Source organism: Dendrobates tinctorius, unplaced genomic scaffold (genome assembly GCF_039654945.1).
Source record: "Dendrobates tinctorius isolate UK_male_01 unplaced genomic scaffold, ASM3965494v1 ptg000036l, whole genome shotgun sequence".
Taxonomy (NCBI): domain Eukaryota; kingdom Metazoa; phylum Chordata; class Amphibia; order Anura; family Dendrobatidae; genus Dendrobates; species Dendrobates tinctorius.
In genome coordinates, this window is record NW_027361704.1 from 33,825,486 (window position 1) to 33,841,937 (window position 16,452).

The 16,452-nt window shown below is 39.9% G+C and overlaps 1 protein-coding gene across 2 annotated transcripts in view; it reads left to right on the forward strand.

Moving 5' to 3' along the window:
- Window positions 1-16,452, forward strand: part of LOC141087923 (follistatin-related protein 4-like) — a 1,467,590-nt gene that overhangs the window by 1,400,038 nt on the left and 51,100 nt on the right. For both annotated transcript variants that reach the window (XM_073573783.1, XM_073573784.1), the window contains exons 9-12: window positions 2,195-2,356; window positions 3,942-4,076; window positions 6,001-6,027; window positions 11,804-11,922. In XM_073573783.1, coding sequence (XP_073429884.1) covers window positions 2,195-2,356; window positions 3,942-4,076; window positions 6,001-6,027; window positions 11,804-11,922 — 443 coding nt within the window. The remainder of the gene's footprint in view (window positions 1-2,194; window positions 2,357-3,941; window positions 4,077-6,000; window positions 6,028-11,803; window positions 11,923-16,452) is intronic.

Sequence of the window (16,452 nt, forward strand, 5' to 3'; positions counted from 1 at the left end):
CAGCGGACGATACTAACCTTTCAGACGTGGCGATCCTGATGTCCTCCCGCCTCCACACGTAGCTCGTCGGCGCCAGCAGGAAGCGCCCAGCGAGAAATGGAGCTGCGCGATCTTGCGTGATCAGCGATGGACAGCGGGGGAGCCGGTCGGAGGAAAGTATCACACATAGCGATATCGCTAGCAATATCGCTATAATGTCACAAAATCGGTGACGTTATAGCGATATTGCTAGCGATATTGCTATGTGTAAAACCCACTTTAGTCACTAACAATTGTTAAAGCTTATCTAGATCCTTCTGAATCCTTTCTCTGTCTTCTCTAGTGAGAGCTATCCCTCCTATCTTTGCATTGTCTACAAATTTGATTAGTTTCATTTAATTTCCCTTATCTAAATCATTTATAAAAATGCTGCACACACTGGGGCTAGGGCAAAGCCTTGTGGTACCCCACTTGAAACACTTCCAATTGTATGTGCAACCATTTATTACCACTCATTGAGTACAATCACTGAGCCAGTTATAAATCCACCTAACCATAGACTTGTCAATCCCATGCTTGATAATTTTTTCAGTAAGGATAGTATGAGATACTTTATCAAATGCTTTACTGACGTTGAAAAATACTGTGTCTACAGTATCTCCCTGATCCACCCAGTCAGTGATTCCATCATAGAAGGAAATAACATTAGTCTGGCATGACTTGTTTGCTAAAAATCCATGCTGGCTCTGGTTATTTACTCTATTCTTATCCAAGTGCTTACATACATGCTGTTTAATAATTTGTTCCAATATCCTTTCTGGTATAGAAGTAAGGCTCACTGGCCTGTAATTTCTTGGCTCCATCTTCTTTCCTTTTTGAAGATAGGGATAACATTTGTAATTCTCCAATCTTCTGGGACTTCTGTTCTGTAGGACTTTTCAACAATTCTGGCTAGTGGTTCTGCAATTTTCTCTGCTATCTCTTTCAGTATTATTATTTATTTTTATAGTGCCATTTATTCCATGTCGCTTTACATGTGAAAGGGGTATACATAATAAAAATGAGTAAAGAAATCTTAAACAATACAAGTCACGACTGGTACAGGAGGAGAGAGGACCCTGCCCATGAGGGCTCACAATCTGCAAGGGATGGGTGAGGATACAGTAGGCGAGGGTAAGGCTGGTTGTGCAGTGACTTGGTTGATTGGTGGTTACTGCAGGTTGTAGGCTTGTCAGAAGAGATAGGTCTTCAGGTTCTTTATGAAGCTTTCCATGGTAGACGAGAGTCTGATATGTTATGGTAGTGAGTTCCAGAGTAGGCATGATGCGCGAGAGAAATCTTGTACGCAATTTTGGGAAGAGGAGATAAGAGGGGAGTAGAGGAGAAGATCTTGTGAGCGTTGAAGTTTGCGTGCAGGTAAGTATCTCAGACGAGGTCAGAGATGTATGAAGGAGACAGGTTGTGGATGGCTTTCTATGCCATGGTTAGAGTTTCGAACTGGAGTCTTTGGGTAATGGGGAGGCAGTGCAGGGATTGATAAGAGAGGCAGGAGAATAGGAAGGAGGAACAGGTGGATTAGTCGAGCAGCAAAGTTTAGAATAGATTGGAAGGATGCAAGAGTGTTAGAGGGAAGGCCACAGAGCAGGAGGGTGCAATAGTCAAGGCGGGAGATGATAGGGGCATGGTACCCTAGGATGTAATTCATATGGACCTGGAGATTTAAATTAATTAAATTAACTAAGTGCCCCCTCACCATCTCTGTTATAGATAGTGTGGATTATTTTATTCCTTTAATGGCACCATAAAAATCAGTTGATGTTATAATTGCTTTCTTAGCGAACACAGATGCGAAATAGGAATTTAAAAGTTTGGCCTTCTCAATATTATTTTTATGCCTTTTACACTTTATTTAATCCTTTCATGCTAATATCTATCAGTAACTAAGCAGCATAAAATTAAAAATGATTTACTTATTTTTATTGTACTTGCTTACATTATTATATTGCAAGTATCACTACTAGAATTTACTACATTCACTCTACAGACATCTGGTATTACATGACTGCTTTATGTTTTTAAGTGAAATACAATTCTATTTTCAATTTAAGACATAATTCATTTGGCATTATAAAGAGTAAGCAGTGTAGTTGTAAGAATTCATTTATCACTTTGTTAATGTATTACCTATGTAACACCATTTTAATGTTTTCTTTAGTCCCTCCAGTAATAAGAGTGTATCCAGAAACCCAAGCTCAGGAACCTGGAGTGTCCTCCAGCCTGAAGTGTCATGCAGAGGGTATCCCCAACCCCAGAATAACCTGGCTGAAAAATGGTATTGACATAATGCCAAAATTATCCAAGCAACTCACATTAATTGGTAAGCTTTTTACTGACAAATCTATAATTGCTTAAAGCAAAATAATCAATTAGCACAAATAAATACAATATACTTATTGATTTAAAGGAAGTCTGTCAATTAAACTGACCCAAACTAATCCAAGCTGACAGTATAAACTTAGTACACAGCATTGTAGGAGATATAGCCTGAATACAAATCACGCCATTAGTGTTTGCATTGTTGCCTTTGTAATGTAGAAACTGAATGTAACCAAATATTCTGATTTGGCTACTCTGTCTACCTTTGGTGTGGCTAAGTCGCTTGGTTTCGTCCACAGGTTTTGCGCACCCCTTTCTCCCTTACTGGTGATTAACAGTGCTGTTTTACCTGGTATACTGCTCAAAAAAATAAAGGGAACACAAACAGCCTGTTGCAAATGGAATAGTGTTCACTTTATATTTTTGAGCAGTATATAAGCACTTGTTTGAAGAAAAAAACTGAGATAAGCCAGGACTGTCAATTACTAGTGAGGGAAGCAAAACCTGCATTGAGACAGTGCACTGACATTCTTGGCTACACCAAGGGTACACAGTGCAGCCTAATTAGTGTATTTGATTAAACTTTGGTTTCTGCAGAATGGAGGCTGTAACGGGGTCTACCCAAGCTGGGGTACCTCTTTCAATACCACCCCATGCTTTCGGAGGTCCGCTCTGCGTTGGCTGGAGTCTGAATGAATGATGCTGGCTGGAATTCCTTGGTTACATGGGCGCATATAAAAGATCACTGCTTCTCCACGTATTTCCAGTCTGACAACACTTTGCTCACAGGACACAGAATATATCACACAGATACAGAGGGCCGGCCAATAGAAAAGCGGCAGGCCAGACATGCATTACAAAAGCCGCAGGTGGCCGGAGCCTGCCGATGTTTACTGTGGGAATTAAAAAGGTGGGGGGAGGGCAGACAAAAGGAGAATATCGTGTCCCCTCTGCCCAGGGGTGCAGCCTGTGGGCTGATGCATTAGGGACATGCATCTCACATAGAACCTATTATACATACATATAACTGCACAACATATTCTGGGTGCTGAGTGGTTCTGTAACACGTAACAGAGGCATAGACTAAAAAAGTAAAGGAGTGATTTTTTAGGGGGTTATGTCCCCTACAAGTCTATTTTCTTAGTTTATACCGTAAGTTTGGGCTGACAGAGCCTCTTTAAACTTGATCACTTTCAACTCTGAAAATCTGTCCATACAGTTTTCAAGCAGTGGACTTATTATATTTTTTTCCCAAGTTTTAGATCTGAGGCCTCTTCCCTTCTACTGCTAATTTTATTATATTTATATAATATGCTGATGACCAAGCATATGTCAAAATGTTGATCGGACAGCGTGTCAATTACATGCATTTGATGTGACTGTCTCAAACGCTTATTTTACACTTATTTGATTTGTTTAGGATGTTAAGTTTTTAGTTTCTGCATTGATTGCACCATTGATATGAAAGATACATACTTTAGTAAAATAATGAATCCGGCCTACAGCTAAAAGTTGGTTGTTCCATATCATAATGACTATTGAATTAGAAGACCTTAGAACAAACAGCTCAAATGTCTTTATTTCAGCCAACGGAAGTGAACTTCATATTTCTAGTGTCCGTTATGAAGACACTGGGGCCTATACGTGCATCGCAAAGAATGAAGTTGGTGTGGATGAAGATATATCTTCACTTTTCATTGAAGACTCGGCAAGAAAAACCCGTAAGCATTGCCGATTTCTAAATCAGAATTTCAAAATTGCTTATTGAAGTTCAAAGCAAGTCAGAGAATTTCTTATCTAATATAAACTTGTTTACAATATACAAGCGTGATTTTTGGCCCACAGACATTATGACTAACAGTATCCAATATAATAAAGCAGTTATTCCAATTTGTCATTTATGGAGAACTCACTACTTCCATTCTTAATTAAGAAAAAATTGTATAATGGAAGGAAATTGATTTTATAGTTTGTGAATAACGTTATATTATGTTTTGGTTTGGTTAGGTTGAAAAAATGTTGCTATCTTTATGGAAGTGGCAGATCTTGCTCTTGTTATAGTCTGGGAAACCCCAACCCAGATTCTGAACAACTTAGGTTAGGAAGTAATACTGTAAAAGCTCTTCTGATCTTTATAAAAGTTATGAATATATTTGGTAAGTGAGTAAGAAAAGCATGCCTTACATAACCTTGCCACACATGTTGTTGGGTTTTGAGGAATGTCCCAATCAGTGTGGCTTATCATCTAGTATTAGGGTACCGTTACACCTAGCGATGCACAAGCGATCCAGACCAGCGATATGACGCGGTCAGGATCGCTGGTGCATCGCTAAGTGGTTGCTAGTGAGCTGCCACACAGGCAGATCTCATTAGCGACATCGCTGGGGACGGGGATCGCTACTTACCTGTCAGATGCGGCGATCCTGCGTCCTCCTGCCCGGCTCCACGCGTCGCTCGTCGTCACAGCAGGAAGCGCCGCAGGAAGTGGCCGACGAGGAATGGTCCAGGAGCTTCTCGCGCGATCAGCGATTACCAGCGGGGGAGCCAGTCGGAGGTAAGTATCACATGCAGCGATATCGCTAGCAATATCGCTATAACGTCACAGAATCGGTGACTTTACAGCGATATTGCTAGCGATATCGCAGTGTGTAACGGGGGCTTTAGCCTATTTAATCTGGATTGACTGGGGACATTTTGACTTGAAACCAGAAAAAAAGTAATACAAGATCATAAGACCTTATTTATCTAGATAACTAGGTGCACAGAAGAACAAAAATGTAACTAGGTCTACAATAAAAGGCCTGATGTAGATATATTCTTGCCATTGTTTCAGCTCGACTGTTGGACACTATTCGAAAATAATAGCACCCCTGTATAGCTTGTGGTTAAAGTGACCTTTATTGTCTTCCCTGAACTAGATTAATGAAGCATAATTGCTCCTGGATAGCATAGGTTTTCATAGGCAATTTCCAAGTTGTTATAGACTCTGGAATATTTAATCAAGTCAACTGTCCGTTAATGTTTTTGAGCTCGTACTTAAATCAGAGTTGTCTAGTAATGTACTCCATTTATCAAGTTCATTAGCCAATTTGACCCGATGTTAGCATGTAATGGAAATCCATCAACAGATGCAATTTTAACTTTCCTAACATTATCCATTACTGCCTCTAACTTTGATGAGCTGTGATACAGGGTTTGCGTTACAAAACAAATGACAGCAATGAGAGATGATGTTCAGTTGATCAGATGTTAATGATCAGGCAGGATGACAGGAGGGTGTCACCTTCGACTTAAATTGCAGAAAATCACCAATTCAATTATTTCAAAGCCGTGAGAACGATAAAGACATGACAATTTTATGTCTTCATTAGCTTGTCAAACATAGACTTTAAATCATTAGCCTGGCAGACACACCTAGAACTGTAATCTCTTTAACTATTTCACCTTTCACTTCTTTCTTTTCTGTTCACGCTTTATATATTTTGTTTTTAGCACAGAATACATTACTGCTAAGTATATAAGGTATTCTGTAGAAGAATGATTACGTTGTAAATGACGTTTTGTAGAGTCTGACTCATTATACCTATTCTTTCTTTTTCACCTGGATTCTTTCCAAAAATGCTTCATTCATGGTCCTCATCACAGTTGCGAACATTCTTTGGAGAGAAGAAGGTAGTGTATCAATAAGACGGTTTTATGCTTAGTTTGGGTGTTACGGCAACACAACATCACACAACGTCAAAAAAAGTATAAAGTTTATACATCTATTTCTTGTTGTCCACATGGCCATAAAAATATCTGGAGCACAAGGACAGAATCATGTCATTATCATCACCATAGGAAGAGATAAGTTGCTGTCACTACTAGTGATGAGCGAGTATACTCGTTGCTCGGGTGGCCTCCAAGTATTTTGGTTTGCTCAGAGATTTAGTTTTTGTCGTCTCATCTGCTTGATTTGCGACTGCTAAACAGCTTGAATATATGTGTGGAATGCCTGTTTGTTAGGGAATCCCCACATGTATTCAGCCTGTCTACAAGTCGCAAATCATTCAGCTGAGACGACAAAAACTAAATCTCCCAGCACGCCAAAATACTCGGAGGACACCCGAGCATGCTCAGGAAAACCCGAGCAACGAGTATACTCGCTCATCACTAGTCACCACCTATTTTCTGGATCATAGGTTGTAGTCCATTTCTTCCAGGAGACTTTATCAGTCTATGAATCACAAATTGCAAACAATCTCTTAACTAGAGACCTAAAATGTAACTTTTAATGATGCTACTAAAGGAAGCAAAAATATTAAAACCTGCACTAGTCAGTATATCTTCATGAACACTAGCGTGCTATTAATTAGACTCACATTCTATAACATGCTCATAGTCCTAATAATGTATTCAATTTCATTCAGGCATAAGGGTCAAGGTGTGACCACTACCTACATATCACATCTATTGCCCCAACATGGGTTCGCTGACAGGTAATCCTAAAAATTGCTCTAAGGCTTCCCTACATGTTTCACCAGCTTAACTGGCATCATCAGGGGACTGAGGCTATAATGATCACTTCATAAGATGTGAGTCTAATCAATAGCATGCTAGTGTCCTTGAAGATATACTGACTAGTGCAGGTTTTAATATTTTTGTTTCCTTTGGTGGTATCATTAAAAGTTAAATTTTAGGTCTTTAGTTAGGGGATTATTTGCCTTTTGGCAATTTGCGATTTATATTTTTTACCCTACCCTGAATTTGAACATTTGACTTTGACTTTCTGTCCATTCATTTCAACTACCCTAAAGAATAAAAAACATGCTTTTTGGTCTGTAGAAACAATACAGTAGGGCACTGCATCTCCAATATGGCATCTTTTATAAGTAGCCTAATGCAGAAACTTTCTGATAAATAGTAAACAAATTAACTTTACTACATGCTAGAAAATCATCAGTTTATTTTAAATTAAAACACATGATACATTCCCTGTGTGTCCATCATGCATTAATTTTAAAGTGTAACTAAACTTGTTTAATCAATTATTCATCAGCTTTTTGCAAAATTCAGAAAATATAATCAAAAAACTTATATTGCTTCCTTCTCTCTCAGACACCATACTGAAAATGCTGTGTTAAGTACCTGATGTATGATCTTTAGAACCTTCTTTGAACTGCTGCTCTATCTAAGATTTATACTCATACCATTTACAAACACTCTCAAGCCCCCGTCGGTAATCAGTGGGTAACTAAGCGACGTGGGTCGCTTGTTACCTGCGTGTCGCTGTCCTGATCACTGGTGAAGCTGCCTGTTTGGCAGCTCACCAGCGATCATGTAGTGACACATCAGCGATCCTGACAAGTTCACATCACTGTCGGGATCGCTGGTGAGTCGCTATGTGTGACGGGGCCTTCGCTGTCTAAGAAGGGTGGAGGAAAGCAGGAAAGGTCACTCATAGAGCATAGTTAAAAATAGTGTTTGAGAATAGATTTTGATAGAGCAGCAGTTCAAAGCAGAGTCTAAAGAGCAAAAAATCGTGCATTATCAAAGCTTTTTTGGCATGGTGTCTGAGAGTCATGGAGTCTTTGCCAAAGCAGCTGTGCAACGCAACTTCTAAATTAGCATTAACTAGGCAGATAAAACATCACTTTCAGCATGGTGTTTGAGAGAAAAAAGCAAAGTAACATAATGCAGTATAAAACAAACTTTTACAACTTTGGAAAGACTAATCATTAAATAAATAAAGGATAGATTCCCTTTAATCCCTTAGAGCAAAATTATGTACACATACGTTGGGGTCATCAAGTATGCAGCAGGTTCAAGAGCTTAGCTCCTTATGTTACGTAAGCAGTATCTGTGTCTAAAAGCAGTGTCTAAAGCTGAGTCTCTGAAAGAAGTGTTTTAATGGAGCGGTTGCAGTGCATGCTCCGATCGGCCTTTCCCGTCTCTATATCACGGTGATATTGCAGTGTATAGTATGATTAATCAGACAATCAATGGTTTATGTTCCCTATTTGGGATTAAAATATAAAGTAAAAATGTTAAAAATAAAAAGTTAAGAATATTAAAAAATATGAATACATAGAAAAAGAATCAATCCCCATTTCGCCTTTTAAAAATAGATTTAAAAAAAGAGAAAAAAATGGTATTGCTTTTTCCATAAAAGGCTAAATTAAACATTAATTAGTGAATTAACCCACACAGTAAATGCTGTAAAGAGAAAAAAATATAAATTGTAATTTTTTGGCACCATACTTCCCTAAAAAATGCCTTGAAAAACAATCATAATGTCATGTTTCAAAGATGGGTATTATAGCTGTTCTCTGGGACTTTTATATAAATAGTCTTAAGATAGGTCATCAATATCTAATTGGGGTGGGGTTATCCACCCAGCACCCCCACCGATCAGCTGGTTCAGGTGCCAGCGGCTGGATGTGCTCAGCCCCTGGAGCGGAACTACATAGCTCTAACTACTGGATCATGGCCATGGCCAGGTACTGCTCATACACCATTATCAATTCAAATTGGGGGCGGATGTGCAATACTGGGGATTTGCCAGTTTACAGGTGATGGAGCTCGGCGGTGCAGCTTTGCAACTGAGCACACCCAGCCTTTGACAGCACTGGGAACAGATTATCTGCAGAGGGGGCAAGTTGCTGCACCCTCACCCATCAGATTCTGATGACCTGTCAGAAGGACTGACCACTGACACAGAAGTCCCAGACAACACCTTTAATAAAATCATCAGTTGTGCAAGAAACATACCTTCAGACAACTCCATAGACAGAAACATAAAAATGTTGTTTGGAAAATTATTTTTTTTGTTTGGTACCTTTGGAATATTATTGACCTAGAGAATCATATTTTCTGGTCATTTTTACCATATAATGAAAGCCTTACAAACAAAACTCCCTCATAGAGTTATGCAGAAGGAAAAATGTACTTATGTCTCCTTGAAGAAGGGGAGGGAAAAATGCATACATAAAAATGAAAAATTGGCTGTAGAGGCAAGGGACTAAAGCAAGTGGGCCATGGATCTGCACAGCTATAGAGCTGTTTTCTATTTCCATCATTGCTTCATCCAATACCTACTTTAAAAATGGATATCATATTGTAAGGGGAAACAAAAAAGTGAGTCTAGGCCATCAAGGTCATGATCACGAGAAACCTCATACAGTATAAAAGTGATCATTTTTATTATTATTATTATTATTATTATTATTGTTATTATTTAATTATATAGCACCATTGATTCCATGGTGCTGTACATGAGAAGGGGTTACATACAAATTACAGATATCACTTACAGTAAACAAACTAACAATGACAGACTGAGGGGAGAGATGATCCTGCCCTTTCGGGCTTACATTCCACAGGATGGTGGGGAAGGAGACAGTAGGTTGGTGGGTTACAGCAGTTCCGGTGTTGGTTGAGGTGATATCACCGGTAGTGGTGAGAGGGAAGGAGGTAGCGGGGTCATTGCAGGCTGTAGGCTTTCTTGAAGAGGGGGGTTTTCAGGTTCCGTCTGAAGGATCCAAATGTGGTTGATAGTCGGACTTGTTGGGGCAAAGAATTCTAGAGAATAGGGGCTATTCAGGAGAAGTCTTGGAGGCGGTTGGGTGAGGAGCGAATAAGTGTGGAGGAGAGAAGGAGGTCTTGGGAGGATTGGAGATTATGTGAGGGAAGGTATCGGGAGATTAGTTCAGAGACATATGGGGGAGACAGGTTATAGATGGCCTTGTAGGTCAGTATTAGTAATTTGAACTGGATACGCTGAGGGAATGGGAGGCAGTGAAGAGGGGAGAAGTGGAGAAGTAGCGAGGAGAGAGAAGAATTAGTCGGGCGGCAGAGTTAAGGATGGACCGGAGAGGTGCGAGGGTGCGAGATGCGAGTGTGTTAGCAGCGAGACCACAGAAAAGGATGTTGCAGTAGTCGAGGCGGGAGATGATGAGGGCATGCACAAGCATTTTAGTAGACTGAGGGTTAAGGAAAGGACGGTTTCTGGAAATATTTTTGAGCTGGAGGCGACAGGAAGTAGAAAGAGCTTGGATGTGCGGTTTGAATGACAGGGCAGAGTCAAAGGTTACTCCGAGGCAGCGGACTTCCGGTACTGGGGAAAGTGTGATGTCATTAATTGTTATAGCTAGGTTGGGTAAGGAAGATCTGAGAGATGAAGGAAAGATGATGAGTTCAGATTTGTCCACATTGAGCTTGAGGAAGCGAGAGGAGAAGAAAGAGGATATGGCTGATAGACATTCTGGGATTCTGGACAGCAGAGAGGTGACGTCTGGGCCAGAGAGGTAGATCTGAGTGTCATCAGCATAAAGGTGGTACTGGAATCCGTGGAACTTTATGAGTTGCCCCAGACAAAGTGTATAGATTGAGAAGAGTAGGGGTCCTAAAACAGAGCCTTGGGGGACTCCAACAGAGAGAGGGTGGGATGAGGAGGTGGTGTGGGAGTGGGAGACGCTGAATGTGCGGTTGGAAAGGTATGAGGAGATCCAGGATAGTTTACGATTATGTGTTTGCGATCATGGGTTCCCAAACAAAATTTCATTTAAAAGACTGCAACTGGTAGACTAGAAGTTTATGAACCAGGAAAAAAAATCACATCATTCTGGTTCAGTTTTGTATCCTAGATTAGGAGCATATAACCGAAAATCAACAGGCCACATGAACATTGTGCTCAAATGTGGACACAGATACAGTATGCAGTTAAATTATAACTGTTGAAAAATGAAATCAAAACATGCCTCATATGTTATCAAAATATATTATACTAGCCTCCCCAAAGCATCATAAGACACATATCAACTGAACTTATAACTGAAATATGTGCTAGCATAGATTTTTCCAACAAAAGCTTATATGGGTTATTCTAGATCATTGAGCTTTTATTATTCAACCACCTTGGGAAAAACAAAAATGTTGAAACATTATATTATATCCATATTACATCAACCTATATTGTTTATTGGACAAAAAAGAGACAATTTTAACAATGTTTGCATTTTTGTCTGACATCTTAGGTTGTGATTGATAGCCTAGATATGGTATGACGCTGCATGCCAAACATTAAGAACATTTAGCAAATACATTGTTCTATCTCTTATGCTAGTATAATTCATGATAAAAAAGTTATATATAACTGTATTTAAAAAAAATGTGAAAACAACCCAGCAACAACGTTTTGATGGCGCTTGCTACTTGTGTAGACGTTGCACATGGTTCCTGGTGCCACAAAATCCACCCATTATTTAATCTATGTCAGTTGATCATTCTCGCTATCACACTACATTGTGTTCTTGCATGTTATACACAAGCTTTTTGCTAGATTATTGTTTCTCTGTCTTCAAACCAATAAATAATGTTTCACTTTTGTGCCGGGTTATTGAGCTTTTTAGGATGAAGGAAAAAAAAAGATTTATAATTCTGCTACTGTTTTCTTTTGATTTCCCTATAGGATTGAGTGTGGGAAACATGTTTTATGTCTTTTCTGATGATGGAATCACAATAATTCAACCACGAGAATGTGAGATCCGACGACAGATCAAGCCCAGCGAGAGGATTCTTACAAGCTATGTATGTTTCAATTAACTTTTAAAGAACTGATACAGAAGATTTGAGGAGCTTGTATTCAATTGTATCGATATTCTGAAATTCTATGAACACAGAGAAATACAATCAGTCAGTCACTAAAAAGAACTTGTATTCTTCATGGTCTTTTCTTTATTATATTCATGTAGGCATGATAATTGAAACTTAATAACATTCTATAATATACAGTACAATATACAGATTATAAAATTATCACCTTCCATAGGTCCATCTGTGCCCATTTTTAAAGGGGATATCTGGGACTTTAAAAAAAAGCACCTAAAAACTAACAGACAGGTAGTTGCTACCTACCTGCTTGTTGTGCCGGGTCCTTTTTTCACCAGCAAAGAGCAGTCAAAGACCACTCCTGCCGGAAATTCAGCTGCTTCTGCTGACGTCACATCACTCTGCCCGGTTGGTAGGATGAAACTGAAGATGTCATTCAGATCAATAGTCAGATCACTGCTGACTAACTGGGGGAGCCCGCTGTTAATCAGTATGATGTCTGCAGTTACAGTAGAGCAGGGCAGAAAAAAAGCCATTGCTCTGTCGACATGAAATCAGCAAAGGAAGCTGAATCGCTGGTAGGAGTGGTCTGTGACTAATCTGCCGGATACAAAGTCCCGGATATCCTCTTTAATAGTTACAGTGGGCAAAATAAGTATTTGAAGCGCTGACAATTTTGCAAGTTTTCTCACCTACAAAGAATTCAGAACTCTGTAATTATTATCGTAGGTACACGTCAACTGTGAGAGACAGAATATTTAAAAAAGGATTCAGTAAATCACATTTTATAATATTTACATAATTAATTTGCATTTTATCGCATGAAATAAGTATTTGATACAATAGAAAAACAGAACTTAATATTTGGTACAGGAACCTTTGTAATTACAGAGGTCAGATATTTCCTGTAGTTCTTGACCAAGTTTGTATACAATGCAGCAGGGATTTTCGCCCACTCTTACACTCAGATCTTCTCCAGATCTGTCAATTTCAGCTCTTTCCAAATATTTTCTATTGGTTTCAGGTCTTGAGACTGGCCAGGCCACTACAGGATGTTGAAATGCTTCTTATGTAGCCACTCTTTAGTTACCTTGGTTGTGTGTTTCGGGTCATTGTCATGCTGGAAGACCTAGCCACGATCCATCCTCAAGGCTCTTACTGAGGGAAGAAGGTTTTGGCCAAAATCTCTTGATACATGGCCCAATCCATCCTCCTTTCAATATAATGTGGTAGTCCTGTCTCCTTTGCAGAAAATCACCTCCAAAGTATAATGTTTCCCCCACCATGATTCACAGTTGTGACAGTGTTCTTGGGATTGTACTGATCCTTCATCTTCCTCCAAACATGGCGAGTTGAGTTGATACCAAAAAGTTCTATTTTGGTCTCATCTGACCACATGACCTTCTCCCATGCCTTCTCTGGATCATCCAGATGGTCATTGGTGAATTTCAAATGGGCCTGGACATGTTTTGACATGAGCATGGGGAGCTTGCATGCCCTGCCAGATTTTAATCTAAAACCGCGTAGTGTGTGACTAATGGTAAAGTTTGAGACTGTGGTCCCAGCTCTCTTCAGGTCATTGACCAGGTCCTCCTGTGTAGTACTGAGCTGATTCCTGACCTTTTGGAGAATTATCATTACCCCACGAGGCAAGATCTTTCATCTTCTTGTGCTTCTTTCATTTCTAATAATTATGCCAACAATTGCAGCCTTCTCACCAAGCAGCATGCCTATTACCCTTTGGTCTTGGCCATGGTGGAGAGGTTGAAGTGTGATTGGTTGAGTGAGTGGACAGGTGTCTTTCATACAGGTATCAAATTCAAACAGGTGCAAATAATACAGGTAATGAGTGTAGAGTATGATGGCTTTGTAAAGAAAAGCTAACAGGTGTGAGAGCTAGAATTCTTGCTGATTGGTAGACAATCAAATACTTGTTGCATGCAATAAAATGAAATGTAATTATTTAAAAATAATACAATGTGATTTTCTTATTTTTTATTTGTAGATTCTGTCTCTCACAGGTGAAGTGTGCCTACCATAAAAATTACAGACTTCTCCATTCTTTGTAGGTGGGAAAACTTGCAAAACAATCAGGGTATCAAATACTTTTTTCCCCACTGTATATTGCCCTATGCATTATGTAGTATTTGTACTGCTAAAACCTATACAATTAAACAGATATGTATTGTCAAGATTTTTATCTATCATTTATTTATCATGCTTTTATATAACACTATATCAATAAACTGCCTAGTTTCTTAAATGAATGATGAGCTGATGCCTACATCTGTACATAGGTAAGCACGTGTATTGTACCCATTATTGCTCATATAGTGGTTGGGGGGCCCTGCACTGCACAGGAAGGCAACAATGGAATCAACAGTTTCTTTATGGGACAGTCTGAGCCATGCATAAATGCCGCTGCTCTGAATCTGGAATAACAGGAGGGAAACATGGTTTTGTTAGCTGAGCTGCTGGTAACGTGAAAAAATCTAGTGATTCAAGAAGATGAATTACATGCAGTTTATTTCAGCACATTTCCTAGTCGGACAGACTTCTTATTCAGAAAAAAAAATAGTGATTTTGATTTTTTTCCCGGAAGGAGGAGACTGTCAAATCAGAAAGAAATAAAAATAAACAACACGTATTCCATCTTCTTGAATCATCGAATTTCTTCAAGTCTCCAGCAGTGCAGCTAACACATCCGTGTTTTCCTTCTTTTATTCCAGTTCACATTGAGGTGGCTACTCAACACGCAGAAGCAGCAGCAGCTATTTTTTTTCTATACCAACATAGGAGCTGAACCCATGAAGATGAGCAACGTGGCATACGCTTAGTGTATCTGGGTAATACCCTATGTGCACTTTTGTCGCCCTTTCGCTGTTCTGAATCTGGCATTGCTTATTGTTTTGTGCTTTTTTCATTTTAACTCCTGAAATATGGCTCCCTCTTCCTTGAATATAAATGTAGTCTTTTTTGCCTACTGGGTGCCCTCTTCAAGAAGACTGTCATACAGAACAATTAAAGAGAACACCTACCTGGTTAAGTAGACTAGATTTTCATAAGGTGACCTCATGAATAGTGATGAGCGAGTATACTGGTTTTCCCGAGCATGCTCGGGTGTCCTCCGAGTATTTTGGTGTGCTCGGAGATTTAGTTTTCGTCGTCTCAACTGCATGATTTGTGGCTGCTGGCCAGCATGAATACATGTGGAGATTCCCTAACAAACAGTCATTCCTCACATGTATACAGGCTGTCCAGCAGCCACAATTCATGCAGCTGAGATGACGAAAACTAAATCTCCGAGCACGCCAAAATACTCGGCGACCACCCAAGCATGCTCGGGAAAACCTGAGCAACGAGTATACTCGCTCATCCCTACTCATGAACAAAGAAGTACATGAAAAGATAAAAGCAATGCCAGATTCACAAGAACAGCAGCATTTACAAACATAAATTACATTTATGGCAAGTGAGTGACAGGCTCTTTCTAAAGCTATTATATGCAGTGCGCACAATTATTAGGTAAGCGAGTATTTTGTCCAGATTATCATTTTCATGCAGACTTTCCAATTCCAAGCTTTATTATTTATTGGATGAAGCAGATCAAGAGATGCATATTTCTGTAATGACTGAGGGTGCAGTCTAAGATTGCAACAACCTTTATTAAGGTGTGCAGAATTATTATGCAGGCTGTTTTCCTCAGGCAAAATGGGACAAAAAAGACATTTAAGTGACTCTGACAAGTTAAACTATGTTAAGTCTTACAGTGGGATGCAGCACTCTTAAAATTGCTAAAATATTGAGATGTGATGATCACAGAACCATCAAAAGTTTTGTTGCAAATAGTCAACAGGGTTGCAAAAAATGCATTCCAAAAAACAAAAATGCATATAATCTGCTAAACATTTGAGTAAAATGAAACGTGAAGCGACCAGGAACCCAGTATCCTCCAGTGCTGCCACATTCCAGAACTGCAGCCTCCCTGGAATGATTAGACGCACAAAGTCTTTAGAGCTCAAAGACAGATAAGGAAGGCTGAAAATGAAGGCCCCATTACACTAAACGGTGCACCAGCGATCCCGACAACGATACGACCTTGTCAGGATCGCTGGTGCATTGCTACATGATCGCTGGTGAGCTGCCAAACAGGCAGCTTCACCAGCGATTAGCACCAGCGAGGATGCTGGTTTCTAAGGTAAATATCAGGTTACTAAGCGGCGCGCGTCACATAGTTACCTGATGTGTACCTTAGAAACCTGCGTGCTCGCGCCGGGAGCTGCCAACACGCAGGTTTCTAAGGTACACATCGGGTAACTAAGTGACGCGCGCCGCTTAGTAACCCAATATTTACCTTAGAGACCAGCTCCCAGCGCCTGCTTACAGTAGAGTGCTGGAAGCGTCGCTGATCATTGGCTCCCACTGCCACATGCAGCGATGCGCGCTGGCCAGCGGGAGAGCAACGATCAAAAAACGGCCGTGCACGATAGTGCACGATCAGCGATACCC